Below are 20,312 nucleotides of genomic sequence, written 5' to 3'. Positions count from 1 at the left end.
ATTTATTAATTTGTTGTTGTTGTTTATTTTTTCATTTTTACAACCAGTAGAATATATTTTTTAATTTGATTATTCTTTACTCTATCTAAACAATCTAACAAAACGGAAATGAGTTCCTTCAATATGAACTGTAATTAATACCTCGATAATTGGATAAGATAGTAGAAATGTAGGCCTACATAATGACATACGGTACCAAAGATGGAGGTTTGAATATTATACAATAATACTATATGTATACATCAAATAGAGCATTGAACCGTTCTAGATTATTTGCCAACGTATCTAATTAAAAGTTTTTATAACTGAAAGTTGTGGAGTTTGGTTTTAATTTGAAAGTCATAACGGGAGAAGTTTTTTTTTTTCTGTCCGTCTTGACGGCTTGACACGTCTGACACCGAACCGGTTTGACAGCCGCAGAGGATGCTGGGAAATGTAGTCTAATCATTCTACCCGGCTGCGGTCTTCTTCTTCACCTCCCTCGCGCGTGAGGGGGGCGTGTCCGTTCGTTTCTGATCGAACTGCCGCAGCTTCCGCTCTCGCTGGCGTCACACATGTAGCACAACATGGCCCCTGCCAGCCGGGCTGTTGTGGTAGCGCTCTCACTGCTGTACCTGAGCCGGGAAATTTTCTCCTCCGAGTATTTCTCCACTCTCACTTTGTTCAACAATGAGCTCCACAAGCAGGGATGCAGCTCGCTGTCCGAGTGGGAAGAGTACGCGGCTGACTGCGGTAAAAAAAGTCTCTCTTTCTCGCTGTTACTTTGCCACGTCCTCCGCGATTCAACTGTCACTGTGGAACTAGCCTAACCGTTTGTAAGCTAACGTTCCGATGAGCTAATAACAACAAACGGTGACAGCCGAGAAGAGATAATGGGAGATAAGCTCGTGCTCTTACTGCCGTAGAGGTTAAATAGGATTTGAAACTAGAGATAAAAGAAAGAGCGTATTAACGCAGGAGTGAGCGTATGTTCATGTGTACATACCAGTAAGGAAAGTCAACGAAAAACTCATTTACAAACTGCATATTTTAGATTACCCCAAGAGGTCAACACCAAACTCCATTCAGAAAGTGCATCATTTTGGTGTTTCTTTGTTCGACAGCTAAATTTAAAATTTAACAGAGCATAACTGAAACATTTGTGTGATGGCAATTAGCTTCTGATGGATTCCGCATACAACTGATGCAGCTATATAGTTTACCTTAATGTACATACAGTATATACATACATGTGAGGTGGACATGGTGCAAGTATTGCAAAATGTAATGCAATTATACTGTAAAGGTAGTGCAGATATGGATCAGACCATTTAAAAATGTTGAAAGATTTATGTATGGTGAGAGCATTTGGATTGTACAGTCATGGAGATGGCAGAGGACTAAGATAAATGACAGGTGAACTGGTTGTACAACTTGACATTGTGCTCAATTTACTGCTGTTTGGCTTAATGCATGTGTGTGCTGAACTGAAGAGATATTCTGTGCGTTTTCTAAACTATTTGAAGGATCTAAAGCTGCGTTCTTGCATGTTTTAGCTCAAGCACAACACAAATGTTGACCGTTTCAATCTCCTAGGCAATCAGCAGGTTCAGTCAGGCTATCTTTTTGTGGTAATGCAATGGAGACTTAACAAATAAGTCCCTGTCTGTGCTTTAAACTCATTAATTACATCACTCTGACAAAATCTAAAAGAGACATGGTGTTCACTGTGATGGCGTCATGAAATATCCACAAACTTGAATGTGCTTTTGCAGGAAATTGACTAAAACATGCTTGGCCCTTTTTTAAGTCATTTACTTTCTAAGCTGAAAATGTAACTTTGAACTCCCAAGATTGTATTGGTGCTTGCTGTGTGGTTCTCTCTAAAGGAAGATCAAAAACTGTGCAGTGAAAAGTGTTCAAAGAATCCAACATCATATGAATGAGTTACTCAATAGTGGTGAAGAACTTTGTGCAGTCATTCAAACCACATTGCTAACCTTGAACTATAAGTGAGGTCAGGTCTGCTCGCCATCTGTGGCTATTGTCTTTGAAACATAAGACGGTTGAAATGTAATTTAAAAGGTTATGGTTTGGCAGGATGAAACATTTATTTGCATATACATTTGCATGGTCTGAAATACCTACAGGTAATAACTATTGTGCTAAATGTTTCCCGTAATAAATGCTCAGAATATTTGCCTTTTCAGAGTCCTCCATTTTACAGTTGGAGGACCCAGACTGTGAGGAGGGAAGCAACCCCCCCTGCGAGTCAGTCTTCTCACTTAACGCAGAGAAGATCCTGGTGAGATCTCTCACGCGCACACACACACACACACACACACACACACACTCACACTCAGTCTTTATCTGTTTGCTTTGGGGGGAAAAGTGTGGTTTCTAGTCGAGCATTAACAGCTTGTGTTTCTCATGATAGCACAACAACACTACGCACTGTTCTAGATCTCTGTGTGACAAGCTCCGCAGTCTTTCATTTGACAACAACCGGGAAACCCTATTGTTCATTAATAATTTATTTCCTCAGCTGTACCGATGAACCAGTACACTATGCTCATGTTTCAGTTCACATTCTTGGTTTGATACTGATGAATGAAAAATTGTGAGACACAGAATCTCTTTATTTCTGAGGAAAAACAACAACAACAAACGTACATCAAAGAGATTAATAAGCATAATGTTTGATCACCAAGCTGTAAAGAGACGATACCCTCGTCCGGTTGACAGTTGGAAGTCTGTTGCATATTTAGCCACACCCAACAGTGATGTCAAAATGTACTGAGCACACTCTGAGTACAGCACTGCTGCAAGGTGAGCCCCACTGGAGGGTATCATGGTGAAGACTTGGAGCCGTTTCTTCCCCACAAAAGTCTGACACAATTCAAAAACCCTGTAATGTGCACATCTGGGCATTGAAGAGAATATCTGCTTTATAATGTAGCGATAAGAAAAGCAGGACTGCTATCTTCTGACGAAATGCCCGTAACTGAGTTTGTCATTTTGATGATGTTGCAACTTTCCATGTGAGGCTGTCTGATGATATTATTGTGGCCAACATTTGTCTTTCTTGTTGCAGTTTTGTAAACCCAAAATGCTGCCTACAGCAACATTTGCATGCTGTCAAATTTGCATCTTGTGATGGCGTATGTCATGCTGCCATTCTCCATTTGGGATTAAGCACGAGGAGAAAGGAAGAAAGCCTTTCGATGCGATACACTGAATATGTATTGCTGCAAAAGACTTTAGCTTGGTGTTCGTGAACGTCCTTGACATTTTAAGGATTTTATTCTCTCTTCTCTGGGGGTAGATTTCTCACAGCAACATTAAGAGATGCTGGATAACTTGTTTTTAACTCATGAAAATGTTCTTGACAAAGGTTTTAATTCCTGCTTTATAAATGTACTTTGTTTACATAGCAAAGCGTCGCTACTAGATTCTAAATGTCACAAACAGGTGAAAGCTGGTCCCCCTCTGAGCGTGTCGGTGTGTGTTTCTGCTCCATGCGGTCGATCTGTCTGGCTTCACACAGGAAGCTTCGATAGCTGTTTAAATAGTTGTATTAGCTTTGCGTGTGAGTGCTGCCTCTTTTCTTCTCTCACTCACTTGTTTGTGTCTCCACCTCTCACAGAATCAGGCCAAGTTGTTTATAGAGCAGAAGAAAATCCCGTTCCCCGTAGATAACCACAACACAAACGAAGAACTTGGTAAGTTTGCATGTTGTTCTAAATACAAACCATATTTGTGGATTTCCATGACTTTGTTATTCATCTTCATCTTCTTCATCTTTGCAGCTATAGGCTACGTTCTGATAGGCAACGGTCTTTATGATGAAGCCATCAAACACTTCTCCCTCTTATTACAGGTGTGTTCTGTCACCCTCTGCATAGCTTCATCCTTTCTTTGCGTGGAAGCCAACAATATGTTCCTCACGTGTTTTGTCTTTGATATTAAAGGGCGACCCGGAGCTGGTCAGCGCCATCTATGGGAGGGGGATCGCTTACGGGAAGAAAAGTCTACAGGTGAGTGATTTTATTTCGCTGCACATGTGAAGCAACTTGTAACACTGGCTCAGAAATGTGCAATAAAAATAAAGTTTACTTCCTTAGTTAGCATTATGAGCAGCCTTTTACAGTGTCATCAATAAAATAATTAAAGTTATCATTAACCTCATGAAGCTATGAAGGGTTTCTAATCTAAATAATGTGTTGCAGCTTGATTATTGATTAGAAACAGCATTTAATATTGTGCTGCAGTGAAGGTCTTCAGGTTGTTCATAGCAGATGACTCATACTTTACATTACAAGTTACATGTTGCTGTCTGTTTTCTATATTCATCGACTTCCTTGTTCTGCATTGAAAGGTGATTCTGCTGTTTGAAACCTTAGTTTATCAGCTTACTGAGCCTAAAAACAATGTGGCAGCATAAGAAGTTGTCTGTATTCATTCCTCCTGCAGTTTAGTGACAGCAGCAGTTTCAGGTAAGCGCAGAATGTCTCAGTGTGTCATCTAATGAATACAAATGCAACCTGCCATGACTCTGCGCTTACGAGAGTGTGCCCTCCAGAGAAACGGCTGCACGGCAGTCTTTGTCTTTTTACTCGTTTGCTCCTACTTTTGTTCACTATATATGAAGGTTCATGTCAGTGAAATGTAACCGCCTCTCCACGCCAGGACATAAAGAATGCTGACTTGGCGTTGTACGAGCTCAACAGAGTCATCACCCTGGAGCCTAACTGGCCGGAGGTCTACGAACAGAGAGCAGAGGTGAGACCCCGTGCAGAGAGGCGTGAACAGAGAGTCACTTTCTTTATCCTGGTTTGGCCTCTGAAGCTTTCATGTTTACATGTCCGTCAGCATGACTTGCTTCTCTGTGACATGTGATGTCTATTTCTGATGCAGTCAGAAGCTGTAGTGTGGCAAAGAAGGAGGCAGTCATAGCCCGAGCTGGTGTGTGAGATGTTGCATTAAAATGTGGCTAATTGGGGAAACCTTACAAGGATGTAATCCTGTGCACAGGAGCACACGCGTACGGGATTGTGAAGAAACGTATGCTGTGAGTTTATGCTTCATCATCAGTCTGAAGAATCATTCTGCCAGTTTAAAAGAAAACATCTTCTCCCCCAGGTTTCACTCTGAGGCTTTAATGGGCTGTTTCCTCTTTGTGAGCCTCTTGAATACATCTCTGGTGAAATCAATGTGACATCAAGTCGCACAAAAGTGCTTACACAACACCGTCTTCATCCTGACTGTGTGCCACTTAATGCACTGCAGCTACATTTTATTAAACGTATTAAACATTGTACAACCCAAAGGATTTAGATTAGTTTGAGCCGTCCTTAAATCCTATTCTTCGAGATCCTACACCTTTTTTCCTGCAGAAGAATATTCTTCAGTCGTCTCAGAGGACCAGAAGCGGTGGATCTCATCTGTCTGTCCTCTTCAGCTGCACATCAGTAACCGTGTTTCCATACATGTAGTTTTACACAGATGTTGACACATCGCATCAGAAAAGCTGTGTGGACTTTTACATTTTAACAATTGAGAAAAGTTCTGCGCTCGCTTGAGGTGGTGCAGACTACGCTCTGATTTAACTGAGCTTGACAATTAAATAGTAAAACGACTCGTGTGATTGCATTAAAATATAATATTATACCATAATGGTGGATGTGCCTGCACAGGGACTGCTGTTAAATAAACTAATAAAAACAGGATTTCTGCACGCAGGGTGTTTGTGTTTTTGTTTTTAATTGATTTATTTATTTCCATTTGTTTAGATCCTGTCTCCTCTGGGTCGTATCAGTGAGGCTCTGGGTGATCTGACCAAAGCCATCCAGCTGCAGCCCTCGGCCCGACTCTACAGACACAGAGGAACACTTCTCTTCATTTCAGAGGTTTGACGATCAAATGTTCAGTACGCAGACGCATACCTTCACGCATACCTCCATGTGCTGAGTCTGTGCTTTGCTTTCCCACCAGGACTATGTGGCAGCTATGGAAGACTTCCAGCAGTCTTTAGAGCTGAAGAAGAATCAGCCTATCGCCATGCTGTATAAAGGCCTCACCTTCTTCCACAGAGGCATGCTCAAGGTACGTGGGGGGTTTTATTTTACAGCAGAAATCTGGGATTGTGAATGTTGTGATTCTATGAATAAAGAAAAAGAGCTGAATATCATTTTTAAATACCGTTCGTTGCACAAACTCCCCATTTAATTGTTTTTGTACTCGAGTGCATAGTCAGCACTTCCTCTGTGCTTTGCATTCCCATTTGTTTCCTCACTTTCTTATTGCTAATATGTTTACAACAGTTGAGATTAAATCGAGAGGCGTGATCTACAATATCAAGAGCGTCTGCTTGTTGTGGAGGTCGTCTAATGTCATAAGAAACCTCAAAGACCCTTCAGGGGGTTATTTCACACATTAAGAGGCCGTACTTGAAATGCGTGCTGCTGTAAACTGATGACACGAGGGTTCCCTGAGTGCTGTGCAGGGCAGATACATAGTAGACTGCTCATCTCAGTCTGGACAGTTAGTCCTTTGATAGAAATCTCTTTCTTATACCCTGCAGCAGCTCAAATAAAGCCAACGCTGTCTGCACCATAAGGAAAGTCTCCAATCCTGCCTCAAGATAAATCCTCTAGATAAAATATCGCTAGCTCTTAATTGTGTCGTCGGTCTAGACTTAGTTTACAGCACATTTATAGTGTTTCTCATGCTTTGATAACTGATGTCTGATTAAGTGGAGTTCAGTTAATCTGTGGGGTTTTTGCTGCAAGGCTCGTCTGCAAAGCTCCTTCAGTTGCTGTGTTTTATCCGGTCGCATGTCTGTCTGGGCTTTTTCATCGCCTCGACTACCCTCGGCTAACCGATTTCCTGGGGGGAAACCCTGTGCAGCACCCACAGGCAGCTGACAGTTGACTGCAAACAACAACAACACTCTGAACATACTGGAATAAAGAGGCAGTCGTACATTTGATGCTCAGATACGACTGCGGCATGTCGTCCTTAACAGAATCAACTTTGCACAATCTGCTTTTTATCTGTGCGACCTGTGACTGATATCTAAATAGTGTGTGTGTGTGTGTGTGCGTGTGTGTGTGTGTGTGTGCGCGCGCCCTTTGTCTGCTGACCCAGTAGGTGCACAATTCCCTGTTCACGTCATGAGAGCAAGGATCAACTAACACAAGGACATTTACATTCTAAGAGGCGTGTTTAAATGCCATCGTGTGGTATTTGTACTTTACTTGAGTATCATGTTATGCTACTTCTACTCCACTACATCTCACATATTGTACTTTCTTTACTCCACTACACTTATTTAACAGCTTTACTTACGTTTCAGATTTGGATGTTTTCATTTAAATAACCGTTTGTTTTACGTGAAATGAAATCTCTTAATACTTCCTCCACGCCTGGTAACGATTACAGAGTGACATTTAATTAGTATTTACACAACATTGTTTTGTACGTCTACATGGAAATACTTTGCAGTGTGCCCCGCGTGAGTCACGCTGTGATGACATTTGTGAAGTACAGTGTGAGGTCTGTATCTGGTATCTGAACGCTCTGCTGAGTCTGAGTCTGAGCTCTATCCACATGTTCCCTTTTGCAACTTCCTGTCAACCCTGAAAGGTTGCTGTCTTTTCTCTCCAGGAAGCCATTGAGACATTCAAAGAGGCGCTGAAGTTAAAGTCTGACTTCATAGACGCCTATAAGAGCCTCGGACAGGCCTACAGGTACACTTCCTGGTTACGTGACATAAAGCACAGATGAACACAATATGTCCTTTTTGTATTTAAGGAATTGAGAGTACCTACCGTTCCCCTCTGCTTTGCTAACAGCATGTGCACTGTTGCTTTCTCGGTATCTCTTCTTCCTCTTTCCAGAGAGCTGGGGGATTTTGAGTCGGCGATGGAGAGCTTCCAGAAAGCCCTCATGTTGAACCAGAACCACATCCAGTCTCTCCAGCTCCGAGGCATGATGCTGTACCACCACGGCTCGCTGCAGGAGGCCATCGGCAACTTCAAGGTGGGGGAATCCACGGCTGTGTTATTTCAAACATGTGTGAGAGAAGCTGAAGGTTTTTATTTATCGGACGTCTGGATCTTAAGTCATCAGAGAAGCTGAGCAAGCGTTAGTGATTAGTTCCCCTGCAGGACGTCCTGTGTCCGTCGAACAGCGTCGCAGACACACAACATTTCTTTATGCAAAACTGCTTTATAAAATGTTTTTACCTGTTTTACTCTCAAACGTTTGTTTTGGCGATGAGGAGACTTTCACTCCAACCCTTCTCACCTTTCTTCTGTTTTTTGGTTCCTTTTTGACTTCCTCTCCTCCAGAGGTGTCTTCAGCTGGAGCCCTACAACGAGGTGTGTCAGTACATGAAGGGCTTAAGTCACGTGGCGATGGGTCAGTTCTACGAGGGCATCAAAGCTCAGACTAAAGTCATGTTGAACGACCCGCTGCTGGGACAGAAGGCCAGCTCTGAATACCTCAAAGTGAAATACCTCAGAGGTCGGTTTCCCCGCACGCACGCACGCACGCACGCACATTAACACGTAGAAGAAGAAACCGCAATGGACACATTCAAATATCTTATTGCACATGTTTTACTCACACAACTGAGATACTTTGTGTATGTTCAGTATTGAATCCTGTGTAAACCTCCTGAGTGTCAGATTTTGATTGGCTGGCAGGTGTGGATACATTTTTATTTCTTTTGATATAAATGTTTGTTCTGCATAACAACATCATGCACGACTTGTTTTAAGAGCAATAATTAACAGATATACACTTATTTTATTAATAAATTGTATTTTATGCATTATTATTTGTGCATATTTGTCAAAAGTGACTTTAAATGAATTGCACCACTTATTTTATATATTTATTTTATATATTTCGGTATTTAATTAAAGGTCTTTCCCTGTTTTTCTACCAGAGTACTCCCGCTACCTGCACTCCCACCTTGACATCCCAGTAGCAGAGTACAACGTGGACCAGGACTTACCAGGAAACTTTAAGAACCACTGGGCCAAGAATCTTCCTTTCCTAATAGAAGACTATGAAGAGCAGCCCGGCCTGCAGCCACACATCAAGTAGGTTCGACGGGTTCGTTACAGCTGATTCACGACAGTAAGCTTCAATGATTACAGTCCTGTAAATATCCTTCTGAGACCAAAACATCAGATATTGTTGAAGATTTAATATCAAATGAGTTTAAACCAAAACTACTAACGGATAACATTCATACATTTTCTTGGTTTCATCTTAAGTTAATATCGGGCGTCTTACACTTCACCTCAGGTGTGTCATCATCTCAGAAATCAGGATCCATCACCTCCCTAATTTCCTGCGCTGCAGTTTGTAGCCATTTTCGCGAGCCCAGCGCTGAGTGAGCTTGTGGTTGAAAGTTAACACCTGCCATCTTTTCTACAAGGTATGAAAGCTCCACTGTCCTTCAGGCAGATTGCTTTATGCCAATGTCAGCAGACTGAAACTTTTTCCTTCTGCTTTACAAAGACGTTTGAGAAGGTCGACAGGAAGCCACAGTCCAGAAAAGAAAAGCATGAGAGCTTTGATGAAGTTCGTCCTTTATGTTTCCCTGTGTTTGTGGTTTGCAGGGACGTGCTGCCGCAGAACTTTGACAGCTACAGCAGTGAAGTTCAGAAGCTTATCTGCACAGCCGACCACCTGGGGGCGCTAATGCAATACGACACTCCTGGTTTCCTACCTAACAGGAGAATACACAGAGGTACCACTGATGAATACACTTCATACAGATATGTGAAGTATTTAACAACAGCAGTGAAAAATAAGAGTTTGTGCTTTTTTCAGCCATGGGTTTAGCAACTCTGGAGGTGATGCAGGCCATGCATCGAACATGGAGCAACTCCAAAGTACGAGTCAACGGCAAGACCAGGCAAATGCAGTGGAGAGACATGTTCGACATAGCTGTCAAATGGAGGAGGTGAGAACTTTTAAAGAGTACCAGAAATAACATTTACTTTGTTTTATGTCCGTATTTGGTTTGTTTATTGTAATATAATAAGCAAACCATACAGGGTAAACACAAGTAATTTATATATATATATATATATATATATAATATAATATAATATAATATAATATAATATAATATAATATTATATATATATTAATTAAATAAATATTTTATATTATATTATATTTTATATATATATATATTATATATATTTATATATATATATTATATATATATATATATATATTTATATTTATGTTTATGTTTATTACTGGATATTCTTTGGAAAAAGACAAATAAACAGTAATAAACAAACTGTACAAGTCTCATTTTAAAACATTTATATTGTTCATATTTGTTGTATTTTTTAAAGCATATTTTTCACATTTATATTGTCATTCTTTTATTCTATTTTTATTTTTTTGACTTTTGCAGTATTTTGCCTGTATTTGTATTTAATCTAAATATATTAATTGTATGCAACAAACACCAAGGAAATTCCTTGTGCCTTAAAAACGACTATTTTGCTCCTGATGATGTGCGCTGTAAGGAACTCTATAGACTCTGATCCATTCACAAAAATAACTTTTCCTCCGTCATGAACGTTCCAGCAAAGAGTTTTTTTGTCCTCAGCTGTTTGGATTTCAGTGTTGAGAGAGTAACCGGGCTCTTCCTGTTTCCTGTAGGATCGCAGATCCGGACCAGCCGGTTCTGTGGCTGGACCAGATGCCCGCCAGGAGTCTCAGTCGAGGCTTCAACAATCACATCAATCTCATCAGGTAACAGCTTCGTCCCTGAAGGAGTCAGACGCCGTCATCCGACTTGAATTTCCACGCGGCCTTGCTTTGGGGGTTTTCTTTCTCTTAACTCTTTGTAATACGACCCAGTTTCTTCAGTTTTTAACTCAGGTCGCCTTGACTTTGACGAGCTTTACCGAAAGTTTGTTGAAATCCTTTTTCCCTTTCTTTGCCTCAGGGGACAGATTATCAACATCAGATACCTGGCGTACTTTGACAACATCCTCGACTTCATCAAAGACAGAATACTGGTGTATCACGGGTAAAACACTCCAACACTTCATCCAGTTTCTGTCTTTATCTCGTAATATTCTTTCTCGGTTGCATCAATGTGTTCTGTTATTTCTTTTCTTTGCATTCATTGATAAACTGAATCAAAGTAACTGCAGCCAGCATCAGCGTGTTCCACTAAATTAATATTATTTCCTGCTGTGTGCTGCCTACAAAGCAGAATCCGCCCGGCTTTGTTAATGCTGCACGAGGGTGTTGAGGTCGTGTCTTATGCACAACGTATAAATGAATATTTATTCTTCATCAGTTTTACACACTTTAACACACTTTGTCCTGTTTTGTGTGTCAGGGCGTACAACCCCAGAGGACTCTTAGACGTCCGTCAGGCTCTTGAGAATGTGAATAAAGTAGAAGATCTGCTTCCTATAATGAAGGTAAGGACGAAAAGCGGGAACATTAGTGGAGCGGGACAGATGTCGAAATGAATTAGCGACGTATAAAAAGGTTTAAACATCTCGCTCTCGACTCAACATTTAGTTGGTTTATCACGACAAGCGTTTTACTGTCGCAACATCTCGTTATTGTTTTATGTCTCGTGGCCAGTTCAGCGATCCCAGGATGGTTGTTTGTATGTGTGTTTATTTCCTGAAGCAGTTCAATAGTAAAACTAGAGATGGCTTCACGGTCAACTCCAAGGTGCCGAGCATGAAGGATCCTGGGAAAGAGTACGACGGTTTTACTATCACCATCACTGGAGACAGGTACGAGGACATCCCGCTCTGCCCTTCTGTCTGAAGTACATTCTAGATTCTATTCTAGATTATTATTTATATGTTAAATCAATAGCTGATATTTTGTATAAGAGAATAAAATAACACTTTGGTTTTGTATAAGTGCTATTGTAGGTGAAATAAAATGAAATTGTAGAGCAGGTGGAGGTAATATGCTCAGAAACACTTCAGATTAAATCATTGATTTCCTTTTTTTGTCGGAGCATTTCATTTATTGATTGAAGTTAAAACATAACAACAAATGTTTGTAAAACACAAAGAAACAAAACTCATAAATATGTGAGAAAAACTGCCTGCAGTTGTCGAACTAATCAAATTATACTTTGCAATCAGATTTAGCAATAAGGAAATACTTGTGATTTTAGCCCAGAATCACCTTATTATTATTATTATTATTATTATTATTATTAATATTGTTATTGTTATTGTTATTATTAATATTATTATTGTTATTGTTATTATTAATATTATTGTTATTAATATTGTTATTGTTATTAGTATTATCAATATTATTGTTATTGATATTATTGTTGTTATTATTATTGATACTAATATTGTTATTATTAATATTGTTATTGTTATTATTAATATTATTGTTATTATTAATATTATTGTTATTATTAATATTAATGTTGCTGTTATTATTAGAAGAAAACAACATACTGATTTGGTCGCACCTTCTCACTAATGTGTGAGAGGAGCACTTCCTGTACCGACGTCTGTGGTGATCCAACCTTGCAAAGTGAAGCAATGTGGTTCCTTTAAAAAAAAATATATATATATATATCTTATAAGTGCTCCTCTCACACATTAGTGATATAAGGTATAACTTTATAATCTGAGAGAATATTCACGTTTTTCTATTTGATTTACTCGTTAAATCTTTAAAATTCAGAGTTTTCTTGGAAACCCCTCTCTTCCACATTTTTAAAAACCTTTTTTGTTTTTTTACCAACAATAGCTGTAATACGCCATTCTTTGAATGAATGTAAATGAAAGGAGAGTTGATGACATTGAAATATGTTGGCAGGTATTTTAAAAGTCATTATCTCAGCAGGCAGTGACCAGTTGTTTCCACTTAGTTTGAACTATGATGACAGAAGGATATTAACTGTATTACTAATTCCCACGTGTGAATGGTGTTCTGTGTTTCAGGGTGGGCAACATGTTGTTCTCAGTAGAGACTCAGACGACAGAAGACCGGACGCAGCAGTACCAGTCAGAGATAGAGTCCATCTACAAAGACCTCACCGCCAAAGGGAAGGCTTTAATGCTGTCCACTGAACTCGGGGTAACTGTTAGCTGCAATATGTTTTCCTTTCCATACATAAATGTCTCTATTTAATGTCTTTATTTCTTACTATATTCTGCTCTACGAGGCTCAGGGAGGTGCGTCGCTGTTTAAAACGATGGCAATAAAGATGCTTGACACTTATAAACTAGACATTAAGAGATTGGACACTTTACGTACAATAAATGGATGAACAGGGAGAATAATTGTGAGCGGCAGCTCGTGTTGCAATTCTATCTATCACAAGCTAATTATGTTTTTATTAGTTTAACTGGTCTTTAGATTATAGTGCCACGTTACAGGGTTGTGGCAGAATGCTTTCTCCAGCTGCTGTAGAAGACTTTCACACCGACTGACTTCTATTACTGAACCACTGAAGACACATTTTGACTTGATACAAAGTTCTCTTATCGTTCAGCTTTGCGTGACTTGATTTATACTGACAGCTGCTCGCACACCCCACATTGTCCCTGTTGTGGTATTTGTAATATGAATCCCCTCCTTTGTGTTTTGACTCCCCTGAGGCAATAAACTGAAAATGAAGACAGTTCAAAAAATGAACAAACTCTTGCTCTGGGAAAACTGCAGGTTGTGACTTTACAGTTGACTCTGCGATAACCTTTGTTCTTTCAGGATGCAGATGCCGTGTGTAACCTGATCCTCTCATTGGTTTATTACTTCTGCAACCTCATGCCCCTCTCCAGAGGATCCAGGTAAGTTCTACATGGAAACGGCCTGCAGGCGTGTCTTTAAATACGACAGGTTAGACCAGGGGGGTCAAACTCATGTTAGTTCAGGGGCCACATGCAGCACAATGTGATCTCAGGTGGGCCGGACCAGTAACATCACATCATGATAACCTGTAAATAACCACAACTCCACATGTTCCCTTCGTCTTAGTGCAAGAAACATTCTGAAAATGTTCAAATCTAATGACCAACCTGAAATTTCAACAATATTATCAGTTTATAATTTACACATGTGTGTTACAACGTACAGATCAGTGTGTCTACAAAGACACAACACATTTAGTCGCAGGTGTCTGGAACAGGATTTTACTTTATGATCAAAACAACTCATTTTTGCACTTTGCAAAGTCGTCCCGCGGGCCGGATTGGACCCTGGACTCTGGCCCGGGGGACAAACCCGGGCCGCATGTTTGACACCCCTGGGTTAGAAACTGTCATTTTAAAATACGTTGCATGTGAGATCCCCGTTGTCATAAATACAACCATTTACACACTAAACGTGTTTCTTGCATCTTTCAGGCTGCACGTCTTAGTGCTCTAAATGCTTGAGCTTGATCTTAGCGTGCTAAAGAGCCGTCCAGTGTGTGATGCTTTCCTGGTCTGCTTCTCCTCAGTGTGGTGGCCTACTCGGTCGTGATGGGGGCTCTGATGGCCAGCGGGAAGGAGGTCATCGGCAGGATCCCGAAAGGAAAGGTAAACGTAAACAACTTAGTCAGACGTGCACCTCGGCGCTTCCTCGGTCCGTCCTAGTAATGTTTCATCTGCTGCATAAACTGCAAAACACTGAGAATGAGATTCTTCTCATCGGTCTATAACACACTTTTTCCAGCAGAATGCTTAAATGTTGCTCATACACACATCTCTTTATCTGAATAAAGACTTTATGCAACATCTACGTAAAATGTCTGAAGCACAGAAAGCTTCATGCAGCCAGCCGTGGTTGAATACCTGGAAAGGGCGTTCGTTAGTCTGAGGAAGAACGACAGGACAGAAAAGACTTGTTTAGTATCGGTGACTCCTTCTTTTCGTTCTTGTCTACAAACGAAAGGTGTACGTTACATAACCGCCTCCGATGCTCCTCTATTGAGAGATACAAAGCTCCTCCAAGGATTGTTTCTAACACATTTATTCCAGACGTCTGGGAAAGAAGCGTGGCTGAAATTCTCACCTATGTTGCAGCTGATAACAGACGCTTTGTTCCTTAAACAAGAAGATCAGGTGTCGGAGAGCTGGAGTTTATATCGTAAGGGATGAATAAAACATGGAAACATGCTGCTCATGTTATAAGCGTCTCGAGGGTTAGGGTTATTCAAAAGAGAATTCTTATATTTTAATGATTTTTAGAGGAAGTAGATTTCTCTTCACAAGAAAAACTAAAAAAGTAGAAAGCATGACGTCCTGTGGATCCTGACCTTCCTTAATCACTGTGACCCTGGTGTTGATGCTGTTCGGCCTTTCCACAATTAAGTTTGCTACCAAACAAGGTAGTTAAATGTACGGCAATGTGTGCCATGTGTCCTGTACACACGTGTCGTATATAGAACATAAAGAGTGGGAGCTTGCAGCAACAGAAATGTGGTTTCTCAACATGTTACCATAGTTGGGTAAAACGTCATCGTTCTAGAACGGCTGTTTTCCTCCAGCTCTGCACTACAGAGTCGAGTCCTGCTTGTTTTTAGTCAAGCCTCAGTGTGCACAGATTACTTTTAAAGCAGATTTATATTTCAGTGGTTAGCGTCAAACTACGGATTTCTCTAAAGCAGGGGTGTCAAACATGCGGCCCGGGGACCAAAACCGGGCCACCAAAGGGTCCATACCGTCCCGCGGGATGTAAAAATGAGTTGTTTTGATCATAAAGTAAAATCCTGTTCCAGATACCTGTGACTAAATGTGTTGTGTCTTTGTAGACACACTGATCTGTACGTTGTAACACACATGTGTAAATTATAAACTGATAATATTGTTGAAGTTGCAACTTTTTTTCTTAAGAACTTTCAGGTTGTAAAAAGATAGTTCTTTACATTTGAACATTTTCAGAATGTTTCTTGCACTAAGACGAAGGGAACATGTGGAGTTGTGGTTATTTACAGGTTATCATGCTGTGGTGTTACTGGTCCGGCCCACCTGAGATCACATTGTGCTGCATGTGGCCCCTGAACTAACATGAGTTTGACCCCCCTGCTCTAAAGGGATGTATGAATATGGATTTTAGAACTGGCTGTTAAGGAACTGATCATCTGTTTCTATTGTTTATTTTAAGATTTGAACCGATAACAATGAATTCATTCTGAGGAGGTGTGTAGGTGTGCTGATATGGACATGCATCCTCAGTCTGTGTCCTCTGACTGTTTGTTTAATAATGTTTCAGCTGGTGGATTTTGAGGCCATGACCACACCCAGTCCAGACAGCTTCAGTAAAACAGCAAAGAACTGGATGAACCTAAAGAGGTGAGAAGACGAAACTTCTTCTTTCTTAGTTATTCCTCTTCTTGTTCGGAGACTTTTATTTTGAAATACTTCCCCCCCCCTTCAACAGTTTACCCAGTTGGTACCAGAGTCTTCCGTCCGTAGCAGAGACCTTCCCGTCCACCAGAACGATGATCGAGGTTCTCAACACGGACTCGTCTTCACATTGTCCAAAGAAGTCCTAACACAACTTCAAGTCTTAATAAGGGAGCCGCTGCACAGAACAAAGATCTGCTTCTGCAACCCAAACTAAACTGTTCTCCAAAAGCTTCTGAGCTACACTAGTAATGGCTTATATTTTAAATCCCTAGTGTTGCCCACACACTTGGAAAGCAGGTCTATTGGTCTTCCATAGAAAATGAGATGATACGAATTCAAAACCATATTTTTAAAAGTTAGAAAGCTTTAATGAATCTTATTTTGGTATCCTCTTCCAGCACTTCTACTGGATGTTTTTAAATCCAATGTTGTCACACAACCTCGCGGGTGACTGCTCGCCGCTCTATCATTCGTACAACACATAGTTAACTGTACGCACCACGACAGACGGTGCAGAGTCCCACAGACACTGTGTTCGGTTGTGTTAACGTGTTAAAAGGACAAGAGCACATCACGTCTGCCTTCTCTCCAATGTAATGGGACTACGTGGGGCTCAAAGCGCCTCAAACTCAAACTCAACAGCAAACCGGGTTACTCGAGATAATCCACACCCCTTATGGTCCGCAGTTTCCTGTAGGATCTATTTTCTTTCTACCGAACTACACCCGCCAACCGTGCAGAAGGAAGGTGTGGCCCTCGTAGGCGGGTGTAGTTCAGTAGAAAGAAAATAGATCCTACGTGAAACTGCTCACAACGAGATGTTCTGAGCACCACGAGCTGAGTGTCATCTAGTTCCATGATATTGGAGAGAATACAGATTCCTAAATCTCCAACACTCGGCAACTCGCACCAAAACAATCTAGATCCATCTAAATGTGGATTTCTGTGGGCTGACGTGTGTCTTCCTAATTGGACGCTTGTGTATCAACTCTCTGCAGTAGATTTAATATTCTTCCAACTGTCAACGTCCCGGCTGACATTTTAAAATTTCTATTTAATAATCGAACTTCAGCTCACAGAAGACCTTTTGATTTGAAGTATGTAATGTTTAGAAAGTTCAATATTGACTCAAAAATAAATAATTAAATACTGAAATGTTTTTTTCCCCCCGCGTGCGACAACATTACCTCAAATTAGTCCCAAATGTTTCTACACTCCAGCAGTTTGGGGGAAGATGACGGAGAACGTTAGCGTCACAGTTTGGGATGCAGAAGCCAGTGTGTCCATCCTCTCGCTCTCTGTTCCTCTGCTTCATAGGCCGTCACGCTGAAACAACACATTCCTCCAACTCATGAACCATCAGCATGAACGGTCTTATGTTGCACACACACACACACACACACACACACACACACACACACACACACACACACACACACACACACACACACAGCAGAGAGGGAGTTCTGGGATTTAAAACGATATAAAAGAAAAACCTTCAGGGCTATTGAATTCCACTTGGCATACTTGAAGCGGTCTCTTTTTCTATTTAGTTTTCTCGACACTCGCCGGTCGTGTCATTTATGTCTTATCGGGTATTGAACCCCGCTTTCTTTTAACAGTGACCAATAAAGGTTTGGTAGTACGATGGGTTGGCTGCTGAACTACAATGAGAGCAACAGTCAGAGGTTTTTAGAGAGTTTTCAGAGACACTTGTTGCTTTTTGTGACATAACATCAAAAGAAATGTCTCTTTCCCTTTTCTGCATATTTTCTGATTTAAATAGTTTGTTGTGTTTTCTTTAATACTTTCTTTTACATTTAAAACTTGATCCAGCAGAGAAATAAAAGCTCATCGCTGCTAAATTTATATTCTAATGCCAAAAGATTATACATTCAGTATATTGTTGTCAATGCTGATTTCCATTTGTTTTAAATAATTGTAATTTTATATTAAAATTATATTAATGTACATTGACGGATATAAAACAAATTATATCAAATATTTTTGAAATTGGGACATTATCAAAAATAAGCAAATTAAAATGTTTACAGATTTTCAAAATAAAATATAAAATCAATGTGTATATAGGAGCAACAGCTGATATTTTATAGATTCATTGAAACAAATTGATTAATCTCATAATTATTTATTATTTGTAATAAATAATAATAATTTGCACCCCTAGCTTCATGCTCTTCTAGCTATGTACTTTAAATAAGTTTAATAAGCTGCACTCTTTTTAAAAGTATAATGAGTAAAACAGAAATATGGACTCCTGAATGTTCTCTGACATCTCTGACTTTTGGCTCTTGTAGAGGATTAATTACAGAAGGCGGTAAAAGCACACCACGTACTGTTATCGTCTTTGCTATCGTTCCTTTAGCTCGCATCAGAGGCCGTCTGTCTCTCACAGCGCTGCATTTTCTTTTCATCTCATGGATTAAATGTTCTTGTACGAGCCGATCTTTAAGATCATTACTTTGGGAGAAAAGAGCTCAAATATCTTAATCATACAAATACTGTCTGTATGTCCCCCCCCCCCCCCTGTTCCCTACATATGTGACTGAGCTACCTTTACATGGACACATTTCTCTAGAGAAAAATAATTGGATAAAAAGATCGTAAATCCTCAGAAACGCATTAAATTGGCTATAAATTATAAAATGTTTTTGACTTGTGTGGTTGTCTGTTCGGCGTTCTCTTTAGGGAAAGTTTATTTATTTTAAATGGAATTGTTGCCACACAAAAGTAAAGACGCTTTCTTGGAAATTGAACTCGCACAGATACAAATTCTAACATTTATGATGTTTTGTTTTGTTTTTTCGAGATAACATGGGGTAATCCTTCAGGGGAAGTTATTCCATTATTTGCTGTTTACAAACTTATGAAACAAAAATACTTGTGATATTGAGGCGACATTAACGTGAATGCAACTGCTGCCTGTGTTCTTTAATGACACATCAATGAAAGCACAAGAAGGAAACGAGCTCGGCAGGTAACTCACCTGGAATCCTCTCAAAATATTCTGGCTTTTTAACATTCGAACAATTTTTCTCTTTCTTTGCGACTTTGTTGAATTGGAGGCCTTTTAATGCTAAAGTGTCGTCAGTGAAAGTCATCTCAATGCTGCAGGAGTTCTTAATTAAATGTCCAGGTTTAATTAGATCCACAGAGTAAGAACAAACTGATCTGTACAATGACATATCTAATTTATTTCTGCTTTGTTTCTTTTCATGTCAATGATTGTGCTGACTGTCATTTTCTTTTCTGTAGTTTTGCACTGGCTGACCCGGTCAATAAGTGCTATGGTGCGCTCTTAAAGCTTAAACTTGAAGGAGTGAATGGATGTTCAGCAGTCAATAAAACTGGTTGATAATTTGAACCGGCTCTGTCCTTTCTTTTGGGAAACCTTTAATATTCCAGTGAAATCTATTACGGGAGTCACTGCGAAGGTGAGCGGGGAAAAACGTCATGACAAAAGAGACAATAGAAATACTGAGATGACTAAAGTGAAATTAAAGTAAGTCAACATTCTGACTTATTAAATTAAAATGTTGAGTCTGCATCTCAAACATTTTACTTTATTTCATCATTTATCTTCGTAAATTAATCTATAAGTGTAGCTTCGAGCAACTTTAATCGTAAAACCTTTTAACTTAAAAAACGTAAAATCAGGATTTTAGTTGTGTTTATGTTTTGCAAGTGTTAATAATTACTGGGGCCATAAACAAAATCAATAATTAGATGTTCTCTATGGCCCCAGTAATCATTAACACTTTCAAAGCAAGATTTTTTTTTTGAAAAATTCATGACATTTCATTAAATAAAAAAACCAAAACATTATAATCCAATATGAAGAAGTGTCTCCTGTTTGTCCAGTGTGTATATGATAACATTTTGTTATTTAGTTTGATTCACCGGGTCTTATAACATGGAAGGTATTTAAAA

At 39.8% G+C, this 20,312-nt stretch overlaps 1 protein-coding gene across 2 annotated transcripts; it reads left to right on the top strand.

Moving 5' to 3' along the window:
* Window positions 1-507: 507 nt before the first annotated feature.
* ttc13 (tetratricopeptide repeat domain 13) lies at window positions 508-19,746 on the top strand. 2 transcript variants are annotated; one of them, XM_029462804.1, is made up of 23 exons: window positions 508-732; window positions 2,190-2,284; window positions 3,626-3,701; window positions 3,789-3,859; window positions 3,951-4,016; window positions 4,669-4,761; window positions 5,772-5,888; window positions 5,974-6,084; window positions 7,648-7,730; window positions 7,881-8,022; window positions 8,334-8,508; window positions 8,936-9,092; window positions 9,618-9,748; window positions 9,832-9,964; window positions 10,684-10,776; window positions 10,973-11,056; window positions 11,375-11,459; window positions 11,680-11,786; window positions 12,972-13,107; window positions 13,741-13,820; window positions 14,471-14,549; window positions 16,225-16,304; window positions 16,393-19,746. In XM_029462804.1, the coding sequence occupies exons 1-23, from the start codon at window positions 567-569 to the stop codon at window positions 16,505-16,507; spliced, it is 2,475 nt and encodes an 824-aa protein (XP_029318664.1). In that variant the 5' UTR covers window positions 508-566; the 3' UTR covers window positions 16,508-19,746. The 2 variants fall into 2 exon arrangements, with proteins under 2 accessions (XP_029318664.1, XP_029318663.1); XM_029462803.1 differs by having other exon boundaries at window positions 11,677-11,786.
* Window positions 19,747-20,312: the final 566 nt, after the last annotated feature.

The sequence above is a fragment of the Cottoperca gobio genome, chromosome 24 (assembly GCF_900634415.1).
Source record: "Cottoperca gobio chromosome 24, fCotGob3.1, whole genome shotgun sequence".
NCBI classification, from domain to species: Eukaryota; Metazoa; Chordata; class Actinopteri; order Perciformes; family Bovichtidae; genus Cottoperca; species Cottoperca gobio.
The sequence above is the reverse complement of the archived record's forward strand: the minus strand, read 5'-3'. Positions and strand labels throughout refer to the sequence as shown.

Coding starts and splice junctions, on each gene's coding strand:
- ttc13 (XM_029462803.1), top strand. CDS start 567: ATGGCCCCTGCCAGCCGGGCTGTTGTGGTAGCGCTCTCACTGCTGTAC. Junction 2,285..3,625: donor TTAACGCAGAGAAGATCCTG/GTGAGATCTCTC, acceptor CACCTCTCACAG/AATCAGGCCAAGTTGTTTAT. Junction 16,305..16,392: donor AACTGGATGAACCTAAAGAG/GTGAGAAGACGA, acceptor CCCCTTCAACAG/TTTACCCAGTTGGTACCAGA.